The 18824-nt window shown below is 46.2% G+C and overlaps 1 protein-coding gene across 1 annotated transcript; it reads right to left on the bottom strand.

Moving 5' to 3' along the window:
• Positions 1–231: 231 nt before the first annotated feature.
• Positions 232–14202, bottom strand: MMD2 (monocyte to macrophage differentiation associated 2). Its single transcript, XM_070760184.1, has 7 exons — positions 14156–14202; positions 6966–7047; positions 5538–5698; positions 5301–5375; positions 4028–4129; positions 2621–2690; positions 232–453 (listed from the first exon to the last, which is right to left on the bottom strand). The coding sequence occupies exons 1-7, from the start codon at positions 14200–14202 to the stop codon at positions 250–252; spliced, it is 741 nt and encodes a 246-aa protein (XP_070616285.1). The 3' UTR covers positions 232–249.
• Between the last annotated feature and the right edge of the window lie 4622 nt (positions 14203–18824).

Below are 18824 nucleotides of genomic sequence, written 5' to 3'. Positions count from 1 at the left end.
TAACCACCCGTTGTTCTTTTCATGTCAGAACTTCCATCCATGGATGATAATATGTGTTGCCACAGTTCTTTTGTAGTTCCGTCTTCAAAGTTCTGGGCCCGGACAAGGAGTCCAAGTCTTAAAAGCCACCATCTCACCTTGGAAGTCCATGAAGAACACGGAGGAGTAGGACCAACCTTCTAGAAGATCCCAAAGAAGGAAGGAAGGAATTCTTCCCTTTGAACCTGTGACTTGGGGTCCTTAAGGCAACTACCTGGAGACGCGGGATTCGAGAGCATCCGTCCGATAGAGGTACCTCCAGATAGCGTAGTAATGAGTGCCCGCTCCGAACGCCACAAAGAGATGCCAGATGGCATGGGCGAAGGGGATGCGCCCGTCACTCTTGAAGAAGACGGTACCGAAGCAGTAGAAGATGCCGCCAGCCACCAGCTCCACCAGACCTTCTGTGTTGGGCTGCAATAACCAGGATAAGTAGAAGAGAGAGTCAGTGGAAAAAAGACCCCCGAATCCAAAGATACTTCACCAGAAGAGCCCTTCACTCCTCCACTCGAAACAGAATGCCCTACGAAAGCAGACTTTCAATCCTTGATCTTGAAAGATTAGAACTACGACGCCTAAAACACGATCTAAGTATTGCCCACAAGATCATATGCTGCAACGTTCTACCTGTCAATGACTATTTCAGCTTCAATCGCAACAACACAAGAGATTCAAACTTAATATTAACCGCTCCAAACTTGACTGTAAAAAATATGACTTCAACAACCGAGTTGTCGAAGCGTGGAACTCATTACCTGACTCAGTAGTGTCAACCCCTAACGCCCAACATTTTCCCCTTAGACTATCCACGATTGACCTCTCCAGGTTCCTAAGAGGTCAGTAAGGGGCGTACATAAGTGCACCAGTGTGCCTTCCGTCCCCTGTCCAATTGTCTCTCTTTTATCTCATTTATCTTTTCTTCCTTTTAAATTTGTTCACCTATACTTTTATATCTTTTCTTCTATTCGTTTCTTTAGTTATATTGCTAAATATCTATTCTCTTCAATGTGTATTATGTATTGGACAAAATAAATAAATAAATAAAATAAAATAAAAATTTGTGAAAGTCAAGTACCAGCACAGCAGAACACACAGCCGACTTACATCGGTCTCACTTGCACAGTCTTTCATGATTTATGTAAGCTAAACCAAACACACCATCTTTTATAAAGCAGTTTGTCTGAATTCAGCCTTCTTTTTCCACTTTCTCCTGGAAATAACTTCTCCAATTTATTTATTTATTTATTACATTTGTATGCCGCCCTTCTCCTTAGACTCGGGGCGGCTAAGAACAATAATAAAACAGCATAAAACAAATCTAATATTTAAAATAATTTTTAAAACCCTAATTTAAAAAACCAAACATACACACAAACATACCATGCATAACTTGAGTAGGCCTGGGGGAAAAGAAATATCTCAATTCCCCCATGCCTGACGGCAGAGGTGGGTTTTAAGGAGCTTACGAAAGGCAAGGAGGGTGGGGGCAATTCTGATCTCTGGGGGGAGCTGGTTCCAGAGGGTCAGGGCCGCCACAGAGAAGGCTCTTTCCCTGGGTCCCACCAGACGACATTGTCTAGTTGACGGGACCCAGAGAAGGCCAACTCTGTGGGACCTAACTGGCTGCTGGGATTCATGTGGCAGAAGGCGGTCCCGGAGATATTCTGGTCTGATGCCATGAAGGGCTTTATAGGTCATAACCAACACTTTGAATTGTGACCAGAAACTTATCGGCTCCTCTGACGAAGGAAGCGTGAGTGACAGGGAAGAGGGGAGTTTGGCAGACAGCCCAGGAGGAGATCAATCATCCTTATCATCCCTGGATTCTGAACAAGAACTTATGACGGACCCAGGCATGCATAGAGTGATGCATAGGAGAGAACAACTGAAGGATTATTACAGGAGATAAGTGAGGCCACCTGTGGTTGGGTGGGGCTGCTGTAATTAGTGCTACAGATAAAAAGAGCAGCGTGCTGGTTTAGCCTCGTGGAAGTTTATCTGATTCATAGTTTCGTCAAGATCGTGGTTTTGCTGTTTCCCTGTTCAAGACTGTGTGTGGACTTTCTGGACTTTGGAATTGGACTCAATTTCCCAGTTACTGGGTGAGAAATTGGATTGACTTTAACCTGTGCCTTGTGTGTACCAGAAAATCCCTTTGACATTTAAAAAGGGAGTTTTTTCTGCTTTTCTGTTGATAGAGACTTTTGGTTTTCCTTCTATCGTGTGGTGTGCGTCTTTTTGGACTAATTACCCTGTAATTACAGGCGGTTGGGACACGACGGCAGAACAGAAGTGAACCTGGCTTCTCCCCCTGTGGACTTGGCCGGTTCACAAGGTCACAAAAGGTGATTCGCAGGACACTGCAACCGTCATAAATACAAAGCAGGTGCCAAGTATATGAATTTTGATCACATGATCCTGGGGTTGTGGCAGAGGTCATAACTCAAAAACGGTCACAAGTTGGATTTTTTTTCCACCGCCCTTGTTAATTTGGAACGGCCATTAAACAAACAGTTGTAAGTTGAGAACTATCTGCATGGAGGTTGCACTTACATTCTGTATTTCCATGTGGGTCACTTACCATGGAGAGAATGACCAGAGCAGGGAAAAATCCCATGATCAGGTAACAAAGTAGTTCCACCAATTTGTACCTGGAGAAGCAAAGAAACCAACCAGAATTTGAGAAACCTTGATATGGTTTGCAATTCAAGCTAAGCCACAATCGGCGTCCCCCTCCCCTCCTCCCCATTGCTGAATTAATCCCGGTTTGTTTGGGCTCGCCTCACTCAGCAAGCCCTTGTAGGCTATTGTCGATTATTGCAACGATACGGCAAACCTATCTTGTCAATAAAGCATTTCATTATTCCGTCTTATTTAACTCCAAAAGTTACACTCTCTTTGTGTATCTAGGGGAAAGTGTTAAAGGTGGGTTAACTATTCATGTCTTTAAAAATATGGAATGCCCTCTGTGGATATGATAGGATTAAAACCTACGTGCCCGGTTAAGGCAACCCACTCCTTCGATTAGTTTAAGGAAATAATTATTTGTTGAAGCTTCCATTTACCTATGTTTGTCTAAGGTAAAAACTAACTAGATACCCTTCTGTTTATTTAATAATCATACCTTGATAGGATTTCGTCTGTATGCTCTGTATCCTCCACTCAAAACAGAATACCCTACGAAAGCAGACTATCAATCCTAGGTCTAGAAAGCTTAGAACTACATCACCTAAAACACGATCTAAGTATTGCCCACAAGATCATATGCTGCAATGCTCTACCTGTCAATGACTATTTCAGCTTCCACCACAACAACACAAGAGCACGCAACAGATTCAAACTTAATATTAACCGCTCCAAACTTGACTGTAAAAAATTTGCCTTCAGCAACCGAGTTGTCGAAGCGTGGAACTCATTACCTGACTCAGTAGTGTCAACCCCTAACCCCCAACATTTTTCCCTTAGACTATCCACGATTGACCTCTCCAGGTTCCTTAGAGGTCAGTAAGGGGCATGCATAAGTGCACCAGTGTGCTTTCCGTCCCCTGTCCAATTGTCTCTCCTTATCTCATTTATCTTTTCTTCCTTTCAAATATGTTCACCTCCCCGAGTTTTCGGAGAGGGGCGGCATACAAGTCCAACTGATAAATAAATAAATAAATACATTTATATCTTTTCTTCTATTCTTTTCTTCACTTATATTATTACATATATTTCTCTTCAATATGTATTATGTATTGGACAAAATAAATAAATAAAAATAAAATAAATAAAATATTAACCATTCACATTGTAACTAGGTTAAGTAGAGAATTAATACTTCCTATTGGTATACACAAGAAACTTGTTGCGGTTGAGCAAATTGCCCACGATATCTTCCGTATCCACCAGAGGGCGATAGGGACCAATGAAAGCTGGACCATGGATTTTCTTTCTTCCCCCTCCAAGAATTCCCACGCTTACTCGCTCGTTTGCTTGATTTTCTCACCGTTCGTGGAAGAAAAAGACGTAGAGGGTCCCGCCCGAGGCCATGATCCAGATGATCCAACGCATGTGGGAGGCCCAAGGACCGAGCTCCCGCAGGTTCAACCTGCCAGCACAAGGGGGACATCGAGTCAGGGAGAGAAGCCACCCGCTAGCAAAGCAATGGGGACCAAACTTTCTGAGACAACCCAAGAAAGGGATCTTGGGGTTTTGGTGGACAGCTCAATGAAGATGTCAACCCAGTGCGCAGCAGCAGTAAAAAAAAGCAAATTCCATGCTTGGCCTGATTAGGAAGGGAATCGAAAATAAATCGGTAAGTTTTGTATTGCCTCTGTACAAATCGATGGTGAGACCACACTTGGAGTACTGTGTACAGTTCTGGTCACCGCACCTCAAGGAGGACAGAATGGAACTGGAAAAGGTGCAAAAAAGGGCAACAAGGATGATCAAGGAATGGAGCCCCTCCCTTATGAAACCAGGTTGCAACACCTCGGTCTCTTCAGCCTTGAAAGGCGGCGTTGAAGGGGTGACCTGATCGAAGGGTATAAAATCATGCATGGGATAGAAAAGGTGGATAGAGAAAAATTATTTTCTTTATCACACAATACTAGGACAGGGGTGCCCTCCCTAAAGCTCATAGATAAGATAGTGAGAACAAATCAAGGGAAATATTTCTTCACCCAGAGGGTCCTTGGTTGATGGGATTCACTTCCAGGACAGGTTGTGACAGCTGTCAGCCTTGATAGCTTTAAGGCAGGATTAGACAGATTCATGGATGCCAAGTGTATCATAGGTGGTGATTGAAATGGATGTCCATCTGCCGCTTCTATGTTGGTTGAGACAGGCAGGGTTCCCTTGAGTACCATTTGTTGGGGGTCAAGGGAAAGGGAGGGTCTTGCCTTCTCTTTCTGCTCAAGATCCCCATGGGGCCACTGTGGGACGCAGAATGCTGGACTCGATGGTCCTCAGCCACTCTTCAGCCAGCCAGCCATGCTGTGAGTTGCTACGAGTTGAAGACCACGAGTCTTCAAATGGCCAAGGTTGGAGACACACATACACATGATCTAGAGCAGGGGGTAGGCAAAGTTGGCTCTTCTATGACTTGTGGACTTCAACTCCCAGAATTCCTGAGCCAATCATGCTAGCGCAAGAATTCTGGGAGTTGAAGTCCACATGTTATAGAAGAGCCAACTTTGCCTACCGCTGCTCTAAGAGGAACAATAGGCATTTGACAGTGGCCCTCTGGGAATGACTGACAACGGCTTGTGACAACTCACCAAGGAGCGTAGGAAGCTGCGATGAAGAAATAAATCACCATCCGGTCGAACATGTGTAGGCAATGCTCCATCGTCCTGCAAAATATGCACAGGGAGAAAACAAATTGTGGAGAAAAAAAAATTAAAAGAAAATACAAAAAGAAAAAGAAAACTAAGATCATGGAATCCGGCCCTCTCGATTCCTGGCAAATAGGGTGAGGAATCAAGCATCAAGCTTTTCCTTTGAAGGAGAATTACCTTAAGTGCCGCTTCTTCCAGGAGATGGTGTGGAAGGTGGTGGAGACGATGAAGAGCCCGGACAACCCGAAGCCGTAGATCCAGGCAGAAATGGCCTCCCACTGGTTGTCCGAGAGGATGTAGAGAACGGAACTGCCAAGGATGCTTGGAACGATCCAGAACTGGAGGGAGAGCCAGGGTGGCGCAGTGGTTAGAGTGCAGCACTGCAGGCTACTTCGACTAACTGCTAGCTGAAGTTCAGCGGTTCAAATCTCACCACCGGCTCAAGGTTGACTCAGCCTTCCATCCTTCCGAGGTGGGTCAAATGAGGACCCAGATTGTTGGGGGCAAAAGGCTGAGTCTGTAAACCGCTTAGAGAGGGCTGTAAAGCACTGGGAAGCGGTATATAAGTCTAAATGCTACTGCTATTGCTATCCTTCCTTCCTTCCTTCCTTCCATCCATCCTTCCTTCCATCCTTCCTTCCTTCCATCCTTCCTTCCTTCCATCCTTCCTTCCATCCTTCCTTTCTTCCTTCCTTCCATCCTTCCTTTCTTCCTTCCTTCCTTCCATCCTTCCTTCCTTCCATCCATCCTTCCTTCCATCCATCCATCCTTCCTTCCTTCCTTCCTTCCATCCTTTCCTTCCTTCCTTCTTTCCTTTCTTCCTTCCTTCCATCCTTCCTTCCTTTCATCCTTCCTTCTTTCTTTCCTTCCTTCCTTCTTAGGTAGGTCAAATGAGTTCTTAGACTGTTGGGGGCAAGAGGCTGATTCTATAAACCACTTAGAGGGGTTTGTAAAAGCACTGTGAAGCAGTATATGTCTAAATGCTGCTGCTATTGCTATCCTTCCTTCCTTCCTTCCTTCCATCCATCCTTCCTTCCATCCTTCCTTCCTTCCATCCTTCCTTCCTTCCATCCTTCCTTCCATCCTTCCTTTCTTCCTTCCATCCTTCCTTTCTTTCTTCCTTCCTTCCATCCTTCCTTCCTTCCATCCATCCTTCCTTCCATCCATCCATCCTTCCTTCCTTCCTTCCATCCTTTCCTTCCTTCCTTCTTTCCTTTCTTCCTTCCTTCCATCCTTCCTTCCTTCCTTCCTTTCATCCTTCCTTCTTTCTTTCCTTCCTTCCTTCTTAGGTAGGTCAAATGAGTTCTTAGACTGTTGGGGGCAAGAGGCTGATTCTATAAACCACTTAGAGGGGTTTGTAAAAGCACTGTGAAGCAGTATATGTCTAAATGCTGCTGCTATTGCTATTGCTATTCTTCCTTCCCTCCTTCCCTCCTTCCCTCCTTCTTTCCTCCCTTCCTTCCTTCCCTCCTTCAGAGGTGGGTCAAATGAGATCCCAGACTGTTGGGGGCAAATATGTTGATTCTGTAAACTGCTTAGAGAGGGACCAAGGCCCCCTCTCCCATCCCACCCGATTGCTCCCTGGAGAAGACCTGTAGAACTTACCGCATGAGTGGCACAGTTGGCTGCGTGTTCGTACTCCGTGGGTTGGTACCTTCGGTTGGGGGGCACCCTGTGATTCATAAACCTTGAATGATAGACAGAGAGAAGCAAGGAGAGACCATGTATTGAATGATCTGCATGTTTTTTGATTGGATTGTTGAGTTGTGGGGTTTTAAAATGGGGTTTAGAGTTTTAGATATTTATATTTGACTTATTTTTATTTTATTTGTATCTTTTTTATATTGTTGTGAGCTGCACTGAGTCCTTCGGGATTGGTCCATCTCGTCTGCCCTTATACTATTTCCTGTATTTTATCTTAGGATGGATATATGTTTATCCCAGGCATGTTTACATTCAGTTACTGTGGATTTACCAACCATGTCTGCTGGAAGTTTGTTCCAAGGATCTACTACTCTTTCAGTCAAATAATATTTTCTCACGTTGCTTCTGATCTTTCCCTCAAATAACTTCAGATTGTGTCCCCTTGTTCTTGTGTTCACTTTCCTATTAAAAACACTTCCCTCCTGAACCTTATTTAACCCTTTAACACATTTAAATGTTTCGATCATGTCCCCCCTTTCCTTTCTGTCCTCCAGACTCTACAGATTGAGTCCTTGACGTCTTTCCTGATACGTTTTATGCTTAAGACCTTCCACCGTTTTTTGTAGCCCGTCTTTGGACCCGTTCAATTTTGTCAATATCTTTTTGTAGGTGAGGTCTCCAGAACTGAACACAGTACTCCAAATGTGGTCTCACCAGCGCTCTATATAAGGGGATCACAATCTCCCTCTTCCTGCTTGTGATACCTCTAGTTATGCAGCCAAGCATCCTACTTGCTATCTGTTTGTAGGTGAGGTCTCCAGAACTGAGCACAATATGGAAACTGAACTTTCCCATGGAATTCAATTCTCCCTCCAGCTGAAGCAAGAGGCCATGAATTTTAACGCCCGGGTGAAACTAAAAGTCCACGTATTAACACAAACACACACAAACACTTGGCCTCTTCCTTCCCCCCCCCCCCTTTGTGTCTCCATCTCGGCTAACAAAGAGATGTGGGGCTGGATTTTGAGCTTGGCTTTCAATGCTTCGCCGGCAACAAAGTCTTTTGCACACAAGGCGCCCATTATTCCTGGAGGTGGGTTGCCAGGCAGCCACCCCCACCCGCCCCTCAATTCCGGTGTCTTTGGGGTTGGGGGCTTTTTTCTGCCTGTTCTACATTCAAGAGCTGCAGAAGGACGTCACCGTTTCCAGAGAAACACATCACAGGGATAATTTTAACGCAGATTCTAAAAGGGGAAGGCAGGTGAGCTCAGGGTTATCCTAAGGGAAGGGCTGCCATTTCTTTTACTACCACAGCGAGGGTGTGGCTTATTTGGTGGGTGTGGTTTGATGGCCTTGTGACCAGGAGGGAGTGACTTGACACAGCAAGGGTGTGGCTTATTTGGTGGGTGTGGTTTGATGGCCATGTGACCAGGAGGGAGTGGATTGACACAGCAAGGGTGTGGCTTATTTGGTGGGTGTGGTTTGATGGCCTTGTGACCAGGAGGGAGTGGCTTGACACAGCAAGGGTGTGGCTTATTTGGTGGGTGTGGTTTGATGGCCTTGTGACCAGGAGGGAGTGGCTTGACACAGCAAGGGTGTGGCTTATTTGGTGGGTGTGGTTTGATGGCCATGTGACCAGGAGGGAGTGGCTTGACACAGCGAGGGTGTGGCTTATTTGGTGGGTGTGGTTTGATGGCCATGTGACCAGGAGGGAGTGGATTGAGGAGGGAGTGGCTTGACACAGTGAGGGTGTGGCTTATTTGGTGGGTGTGGTTTGATGGTCATGTGACCAGGAGGGAGTGGATTGAGGAGGGAGTGGCTTGACACAGCGAGGGTATGGCTTATTTTGTGGGTGTGGTTTGATGGCCATGTGACCAGGAGGGAGTGGATTGAGGAGGGAGTGGCTTGACACAGCGAGGGTGTGGCTTATTTTGTGGGTGTGGTTTGCTGGCCATGTGACCAGGAGGGAGTGGCTTGACACAGCAAGGGTGTGGCTTATTTTGTGGGTGTAGTTTACTGGCCATGTGACCAGGAGGGAGTGGCTTGACCCAGCGAGGGTGTGGCTTACTTTGTGGGTGTGGCTTGCCGGCCATGTGACCAGGTGGGAGTGGCTTGAGGATCATCTGACCGGCGGGTGGCTTAAAGGTCATGTGACTGACTTAAAGGTGGCCAACTTGACGTCACTCACATCAAGGGTTAGGGTGCCTGGCCTCTCCTCGCCTCAAAGAGAGACAATTTCCCTATTTACTATTACTGGACATCTAAAATATACTATTTAATTCTACATATATATGCCATGTGTGTACATATATATTACACACAGGCACACAAAAATATACATTATCTACTATATAAAGTGTATGTACACACACACACACACACACACACACACACACACACACACACACATGCACAGCTCTTCTAAAATTATACATGTTCAACTTCATTTACTGTGATAGGAAAAACAAACCCAGAAGGGAAAAAAAGAAAAAAAAATCAACATTTTTCTACCGGTTCTGCGTCCTTGACCGTACCCATAGGAGCCCATCACTGCCCCTCCAATTCAAAAAACAATTGAAGCCTTTCCACAAACCACTGTCTGGTTTGGTGCTGCAACCCAACAGGACCGACACAGATTTCAGAGGAGAATCAGAACTGCAGAAAAAGCAATAGCTGCCAACCTGCCTTCCATTGAGGACCTGTATACTGCACGAGTCAAAAAGAGGGCGGATAAAATATTTACTGACCCCTCACATCCTGGACACAAATTGTTTCAACTCCTACCCTCAAAACATCGCTACAGAGTACTGCACAAGACAACTAGACACAAGAACAGTTTTTTCCCGAACGGCATCACTCTGCTAAACAAATAATTCCCTCAACACTGTCAAACTATTTACTAAGTCTGCACTTCTATTCTACTAGTTTTTCTCAACATTTCTATCACCCTTTTCCTCCCACTTAGGACTGTATGACTGTAACTTGTTGCTTGTATCCTCAGATTTTTATTAATATTGATTTATTAATATTGATTGTTTCTTCATTGCTTATTTGACCCCTATGATAATCCTTAAGTGTTGTACCACATGAGTCTTGACAAATGTATATTTTATTTTATGTACACTGAGAGCATCTGCACCAAGACAAATTCCTTGTGTGTCCAATCGCACTTGGCCAATAAAATTCTATTCTATTCAATTGCAAAGATAACTTCCCACCCCACCAAGCATCACAATTATGTCACATCGGTCCCCGTCTTCCCGGGATTCGCGCGTCTCGTTTCTGGGTTTCTCACAACCCCATTGAGCGATGGTCTTTTTTGTGGGGCCGTGTCTCAAAGCCACAGAGAGATGTGGCAAGATGACAGTCTGTTTTCTGGACAAACCCCCCCCCCAATAACAAAACAAAGGCCAGTTTGTCTTAGGGACTGTAAAGGGAGCCCCAAACCCGCCGCTCGCTTTCTCTCCCGCTTTCTCATCCATTGTGTCTCTGTGAGTCAGAAAGACAGAAAGGCCTTCTCCTGAATGTCAACCAGTCAGCCTAGCTAGTTTTTCTCTTCCGAACATTGAAATTCATCCGGGAACATACGGTCCCCTTGGCAAAGCACCCAAGTTCGGCTTGGGAAACGGGCTTACGTCGGCAGGATCCCAGGGATTGAGAAAGAGGTTTTGTGTAGGCATCTGCTTAGGCTTTGGAGAAGTTCACGCCAAGCCCTAAGCCATGACTTGGAACTTACTTACCCTTACTTACTTACTTATTTTTATTATTTATTTATTTATTTATTTATTTATTTATTTATTATTTATTTAATTATTTATTTATTTATTTATTTATTATTTTGTCAAGCACATTTTGTTAGCATACAAAGATACAGTGGTACCTCTACCTAAAAATGCCTCTACTTATAACTTTTCTGGATAAGAACCACATGTTCAAGATTTGTTTGCCTCTTCTCAAGAACTATTTTCCACTTACAAACCTGAGCCTCCAAAACTGTAACCGGAAAAGGCAGGGAGACGCCTCCATGGGGCCTCTCTAGGAATCTCCTGGGAGGAAATAGGGCTGGAAAAGGTAGGGAGAAGCCTCCATGGGGCCTCTCTAGGAATCTCCTGGGAGGAAACAGGGCCGGAAGAGGTGGGGAGAAGCCTCTGTGGGGCCTCTCTAGGAATCTCCTGCGAGGAAACAGGGCTGGAAAAGGCAGGGAGAAGCCTCCATGGGGCCTCTCTAGGAATCTCCTGGGATGAAACAGGGCCAGAAAAGGCAGGGAGAATCCTCTGTGGGGCCTCTCTAGGGATCTCCTGGGAGGAAACATGGCTGGAAAAGGCAGAGAGAAGCCTCCGTGGGGCTTCTCTAGAAATCTCCTGGGAGGAAACAGGGCTGGAAAAGGCAGGGAGAAGCCTCCATGGGGCCTCTCTAGGAATCTCCTGGGAGAAAACAGGGCCTCCACCTTCCCTGTGGTTTCCCCAATCGCACACATTATTGCTTTTACATTGATTCCTAGGGGAAAAATTGCTTCCTCTTACAAACTTTTCTACTTAAGAACCTGGTCAAGGAACAAATTAAGTTCATAAGTAGAGGTACCACTGTATAGGTCTAAGTGCTATTGCCACATTGACCCTTCCTGAAGATCTCAATGAGGTATGGATTTTCGATCGGTGTAGGAGGACGACTTCCAACAAAAATTGATCCTGGAACAATCCCGGTTCTACCAGTTGGTAGGACTTTGCCAAGAACGCCCACACGGCGCCATTTGCTGTGCCTTGTTTTGGAACAACCAGATGTCTTGCTGTCAGAAGACGTGAGTCCTGGCTTCCTGATGCCCATATGGAGCTTTGGGTTCTTGGATATTTTTAAATGCAGATTCAGGGAGTTTTGGGGGGGCTGGGAGGGAGATAGGTTTGCTCACCCACCCTGCAGAAAATGTCCCTTGGATGCTGGAGAAGAACAGGAGAAGGTTTGCTCATCAAGTCTGTAGAACCTGTTCATTGGATGGTGGTGAAGGAGGAAGACGTTGAAGATGTTTTGCCTGCCGTTTTTTTAAGGTGTTTTTATTGATTCTTCACATTATCATAACATTTCTTTTGAGCAGATTTACAGCCTTGTATATACATTAAAGACTGGACAGTCATTTGTCTGGCATGGGGTTGGACTAGAAGACCTCCAAGATCCCTTTCCTGCTCCATAGAAGAGCCAACTTTGCCTACCCTTGGTTGATGGGTTGATGATAGGTCTACATTGTCCTGGCTCTATCATCTCAAAGTTTGATCCCTGCTGAACAGATCCTCTGAAATATGGTCCACTCTGCTCTGTCTCAAATAACCAGGGCATCTCTGGTTTTAAGTCTTGTGGGCTTCAGCTCCCAGAATTCTTTAAGCAACTTTAAGACTTGTGGACTTCAACTCTCAGAATTCAACTCCAGTATATCTGGCTGGACAATTCTGGGAGTTGAAGTCCACACGTCCTAAAGTGGCCAAATAATAATAATAATAATAATAATAATAATAATTATTATTATTATTATTATTATTATTATTATTATTATTTATTAGATTTGTATGCCGCCCCTCGCTGAGGACTCGGAGCGACTCACAACAATACACAATGTACAAATCTAATGTTAAAAGAACAATTTAAAATCCTTATTATAAAAAACAAACACACAACCTAAGAAACCATACATAAAAACCATTGTAGCTAAGGGGCATATCAGTTTCCCCGTGCCTGGCGACATAGCTGGGTTTTCAGGAGCTTTCGAAAGGCAAGGAGGGTGGGGGCAGTCCTAATCTCCGGGGGGGGGAGTTGATTCCAGCTGCCACAGAGAAGGCTCTTCCCCTGGGTCCCGCCAGATGACATCGTTTAGTCAACAGGACCTGGGGAAGACCAACTCTGTGGGACCTGACCGGTCACTGGAATTTGTGCAGCAGAAGGCGGTCTCGGAGATATTCTGGTCTGATGCCAATGGAAAGGAGCGGAACTGAACAGAATAGAACAGAATATGGGATGGGATAGGATAGGATCACATGTGATTATGGGATGGGATGGGAGACCACTAAGGGATCATGGGGGTTCTAGTTTGGACTTGGACTGGGAAGTAAAAGGAGAAGAAAAGAAACAAAATCTCGGAAGGAAGGACCTTGTTAGCAAACCTGTTCCTGGTGGTTGCCAAGAAAACGGTACGAATTCCCTAGCAACCGAATCCCTTCCACAATTAAGTTTCCTTCTTTACAAAAGAGCATCACTTCACAGCCCTTACACAAGCAGGCTGCTTCCCCCTCACCTCCACCCCAACCTTCATCCCAGAGCCTTGCTTTCCGTCTTCCGTTGAGGTCCCTGAAAATCCTGCGATCCCATTCAGGATTTATTCTGATGGGCCCATTTCCTTGATATGGTGTGTGTGTGTGTGTGTTGGAAGAGAAACCAGGATTGTGCCTCTCAAACGAAGCCCCCCTTTGCTGTCAATAGAATAGAATGGAATGGAATGAAAAGAAATGAAATAGAATAGAATGGAATGGAATAAAATAAAATAATATAGAATGGAATGAATGGAATGGAATGGAATGGAATGGAAAGAAATAATAGAATAGAATAGAATGGAATGGAATGGAATAATATAATATAGAATGGAATGGAATGGAATAGAATAGAAGGAAAAGAAATGAAATAGAATAGAATGAAAAGAAATGAAATAGAATAGAATAGAAAATATGGAATGGAATAGAATAGAATGGAATAGAATAGAATAGAATAAAAGAATATAGAATAGAATAGAATAGAATGAAAAGAAATGAAATAGAATAGAATAGAATAGAAAATATGGAATGGAATAGAATAGAATGGAATAGAATAGAATAAAAGAATATAGAATAGAATAGAATGAAACGAAATGGAATGGAATAGAATGGAATGGAATAAAGTGGAAAGGAATGAAGTAATAAAATGAAATAAAATGAAACGAAATGAAATAGAATAAAATAGAATAGAATGAAATGAAAGAAAATACAATAAAAATTTAAAAATGCCCTCGTTTAAGCCAAGAAACCCGGCGCCAGCGAACTTGCAAACAAGGCAACTTCAAGGGGGAAAGTGGGGAGGGGTCTCCTATCTGCCCCTCCTCCTCCTGTACCCCCCCCCCCGAGAACTTTCTCTCTCACCTGGCGTAGCGCGTCTTCTGAAAATCCAGCAGCCGGGAGAGCAACATGGTGCGATTCCCATCCGGCGGCCGGTGCGGGGCTGGCGGAGGGAGGGGGCCCAATCCCTCACCGAGACCCCCGGCCTCCGGGGGGAGGACAGCGCCCCTCCGCACCCAGAGGGGACTCCCCGGGGCCGCCCATCGCCCATCGCCGCCGGGATGAAGGGACGGAGGGACTCGGCGGGGTCCGGCTGGGGAAGAGAAGGCGCGGCGCGCGGCGGGTGGGAGGGAGGGAGAGGGAGGGGGGTGTTAATTGGCCCAGTGGACGGGGAGGGGCATTCTCTCCCCCCCAAACTACCCTAGGAAAGGAAGTCCCTCGGGTGAACCTCCCCCGCTCCCTAGCTCCTGTTGCATGGAAAGAAGGAGGAGGGAGAAGGAGGAAGAGGAGGAAAAGGAGGAGGAAGAACAGTAGGGATGAGGAAGAGGGGGAAAAGGAGGAGGAAAAGGAGGGAAAAGGAGGGAAAGGAGGAATATTGAGGAAGAGGAAGAGGAGGAAGAAGAGGGAGAAGGGGTAGGAAGAGGAGGAAAAGGAGGAGGAAGAAGAGGAGGGAGAAGGAGGAGGAAGAGGAGGAAAAGGAGGAGGAAGAAGAGGAGGGAGAAGGAGGAGGAAAAGGAGGAGGAAGAAGAGGAGGGAGAAGGAGGAGGAAGAAGAGGAAAAGGAGGAGGAAGAAGAAGAAGAGGGAGAAGGGGAGGAAGCAGAGGAAAAGGAGGAAGAACAGGAAGAAAGAGGAGAAAAAAGAGGAAGGAAGAGCGGGAGGAAGAGGAGGAAGAGGTGGAGGAAGAAGTGGTGGGAGAAGGAAGAGGAAGAAGAGGAAGGACGGAGAAAAAGGAAGAAAGAAGGAGGAGAAGGAGGAAGAGGAGGAAAAGGAGAAGTAAGAGCGAGGAGGAGGAAAAGCGACTGAGAAGGGGGAAACGGGGCAAGGGCGAGGGGGGGGGGACGTGTCAGAGGAAAGCTCCGCAACTCCGAGCCTGCAGGAGAGCAAAGGGGGCGAGGAAGAGGAAGGGGCGACGGAGTTGGGGTACCGGGGAGGATTTGCGGGGCACCATAGCTAGGGGGGACAGGAGAAGGGGGTGGCTGGAAAGGAGAGAGAGAGAAGAAGGCGAGAAAGACCAAGGGGGGGGTCGTGGGGAGGGGTCTGGGTGCGGGGACAGGGGGAGGGAGAGAGAACCCCCCAGCCCCTAAAGGCGGCGGAGAGGGCTCGCCCGGACGCCTGTGGAGTAAGCCGGCTTCAGCCAAGCTATAAATACCCTCCCTCGCGCGCTCCAGCGGATCAAGTAGCAGATTTCCAAATACAATTCAGCCCGGCAGGAGATAAAGGGGGGATTTAAGAGGGGGGGGGGGGCAGAGAGGGAGGAAAAGAGGGAGGGGGAAATGGCTTGCCTCCTCCGGCTTCTTCCCATTGGGAGGTCTGGGCTCCTTTTCTGGGAATGCAACCCAGAGGTGGGCTTCTGCTATAAGTGGAGGGGCTGGCTTCTTATTCGGAGGGGAAGCGCCACCCTATTGTTCCCCTGGAGGCGCTGTGCCATGGGGCAGAGAGCCTGGGGGGTGGGCTTAAGGGGCCTTGTTACTGTTGGTTGAGTGCCATCGGGGCTGGAGGTTGAGGTCACCGTCCCTGGGTTGTTTCTTTCACCTCCCTCCCTCCCTCCCTCCTTCTTCCTTCCTTCCTCTTCTTCCTCCCCTTTCTTTGCTTCCTCCTATTCCCTTCCTTCCCCTCCCTTCTTTCTTTTCTTCCTTCCTTCCTTTCTCCTCTTTCTTTGCTTCCTCCTATTCCCTTCCTTCCTTCCACTCCCTTCTTTCTTTCTTTCCTTCCTTCCTTTCTTCCTTAGGTTTAAGTTTAAGTTTTATTAGATTTGTATGCCACCCCTCTCCGAAGACTCGGGGCGGCTCACAACAACAGCAATACAATATACAAAGTACAAATCAAATATAAAGTTAAAAACCATTTAAAACCCATAAGTATTAAAAAACGATCATTACTGCACAATCATACCATTCTCATATATTACAGTCCTTCCTTCCTTTCTCCTCTTTCTTTGCTTCCTCCTATTCCCTTCCTTCCCCTCCCTCCCTCCCTTCTTTTTTCCTTCCTTCCTTCCTCCCCTTTCTTTGCTTGCTCCTATTCCCTTCCTTCCCCTCCCTTCTTTCTTTCCTTCCTTCCTTCCTTCTTTCCTTCCTTCCTTCCTTCCTCCTCTTTGCTTCCTCCTATTCCCTTCCTTCCCCTCCCTTCTTTCTTTCCTTCCTTCCTTCCTTCCTTCTTTCCTTCCTTCCTTCCTTCCTCCTCTTTGCTTCCTCCTATTCCCTTCCTTCCCCTCCCTCCCTCCTTTTCTTCCTTCCTTCCTCCCCTTTCTTTGCTTCCTCCTATTCCCTTCCTTCCCGTCCCTTCTTTCTTTCTTTCCTTCCTTCCTTCCTCCCCTTTCTTTGCTTCCTACTATTCCCTTCCTTCCCGTCCCTTCTTTCTTTTCTTCCTTCCTTCCTCCCCTTTCTTTGCTTCCTACTATTCCCTTCCTTCCCGTCCCTTCTTTCTTTCCTTCCTTCCTTCCTCCCCTTTCTTTGCTTCCTACTATTCCCTTCCTTCATCTCCCTTCCTTCCTTCCTTCCTTCTGTGTGGAGGAGGGAGTGAGGGATTGCTAGAGTGGCTGAGAAACTGTCATTGAATAGCAATTGCTAGACTCGCTGGGAAACTTTCTCGCCCAGGTTAAGTGACAGGCCACATCTGTTATGACCTTTTGAGCCACCGTTGTTAAACGAATCAAGGTCACTGCTAAGCACACCACACAACTGTTAAGCAATTCCGGCTTCTTCCGGAAGCTGAACCCGGGAAGCTCCTGAGAAAGTTGCAAATGGCTGTCACGTGACCTTGAGCACAGCTGGCTGGGGAATTCTGGGAGTTGAAGTTCCACGGTCGCTGGGATTCGTGCGGTAGCAGGCGGTTCCAGAGGTTCTCTGGAAATGGAGCTCAAAGAGAAAGGTTGAACTGGAAACCCCTTTAGGATGGCTCGAGAGAATGGGGAGTTATTAGGATGGCCGGGCAGCTCCCACATTGGAAAAAAAAAAAACCCAATAGAAGAGACTATCTATAGCTCAGGGCTGTTCTCGGAGCTGGCTTGTTTGCTGGAATATGTTTCATTACCCCACGAGATAACATCACCCATCCTCATCATGTTACCTCACTGGGTCACAAGACGTCTTCAAGTAAACAACTCGGCTCGGAAATGACGTAAGATCAGAGCCGTGTTTATCTGAAGGAGACGTTTATAATTCCTACCAAGGGTCGGTTTGGGGATAATCTTACTTTGTTCTCTGCTGACCTAGGCTATCTCTGGGATGGTTGTAAAGATTATAGGGAGAGAGGGAAATTAAAAGAAAAATAGTGAGTTTGAGTTTCGAATGGCCCCGAGAATATCTTTTTGGCTATTGGAACCACCTTGTTTTATCGGCAAAACAATGGGTTGATGTTTCCCAATGTGGTGGATTTCGTTCTCTTTGTAACCCAGAGGATAATTGATGTGCAAGAGACGGATATCAGCTGTTTAGGATCAGCCAGGAATTTGATGATGAATAAAAGGCATCAATAAAGGAGAATGCTTGTAACGCAGTGTTGAAATAGCAATAGCATTAAGCAATGGCCTTTAGACTTGTATACCGCTTCATAATGCTTTTACAGCCCTCTCTAAGCGGTTTACAGAATCAGCCTCTTGCCTCCAGCAATCTGGGTCCTCATTTTATCCACCAAGGAAGGAAGGAAGGAAGGAAGGAGAGAAGGAAGGAGAGAAGGAAGGAGGAAGGAAGGAGAGAAGGAAGGAGGAAGGAAGGAGAGAAGGAAGGAGAGAAGGAAGGAGGAAGGAAGGAGAGAAGGAAGGAAGGAGGGAAGGAAGGAAGGAGAGAAGGAAGGAGGAAGGAAGGAGAGGAAGGAAGGAAGGAGAGAAGGAAATAGAGAAGGAAGGAAGGAGAGAAGGAAGGAAGGGAGGGAGGGAGGAAGGAAGAGCAGTTGCATTTAGACTTATATATTGCTTTATAGTGCTTTTACAGCCCTTTCTAAGCAGTTTACAGAATCAGCCTCTTGCCTCCAGCAATCTGGGTCCTCATTTTATCCACCAAGGAAGGAAGGAAGGAAGGAGAGAAGGAAGGAGGAAGGAAGGAGAGAAGGAAGGAGGAAGGAAGAAAGAAGGAGAGAAGGAAGGAGGAAGGAAGGAGAGAAGGAAGGAGGGAAGGAAGGAAGGAGAGAAGGAAGGAGGAAGGAAGGAAGGAGAGAAGGAAAGAGAGAAGGAAGGAAGGAGAGAAGGAAGGAAGGGAGGGAGGGAGGAAGGAAGGAAGAGCAGTTGCATTTAGACTTATATATTGCTTTATACTGCTTTTACAGCCCTTTCTAAGCAGTTTACAGAATCGGCCTCTTGCCCCCAACAATCTGGGTCCTCATTTTACCCATCTCGGAAGGATGGGAGGCTGAGTCGACCTTGAACCGATGATGATATTTGAACTGCTGAACTACAGTTAGCAGTTAACTGAAGTAGCCTGTAGTGTTGCACTCTAACCACTGTGCCATCCTGGCTCGGTGAGGATCCTGGTGGTGCCTGAACTTGTTTGTTTTCTTGAAAACGTTTCTTCGTGACCCAACTAGGGAACAACATTG

This window comes from Erythrolamprus reginae, chromosome 9 (genome assembly GCF_031021105.1).
Source record: "Erythrolamprus reginae isolate rEryReg1 chromosome 9, rEryReg1.hap1, whole genome shotgun sequence".
In the NCBI taxonomy this organism is placed as follows: domain Eukaryota; kingdom Metazoa; phylum Chordata; class Lepidosauria; order Squamata; family Dipsadidae; genus Erythrolamprus; species Erythrolamprus reginae.
This window is presented reverse-complemented; position numbering and strand designations above follow the sequence as displayed.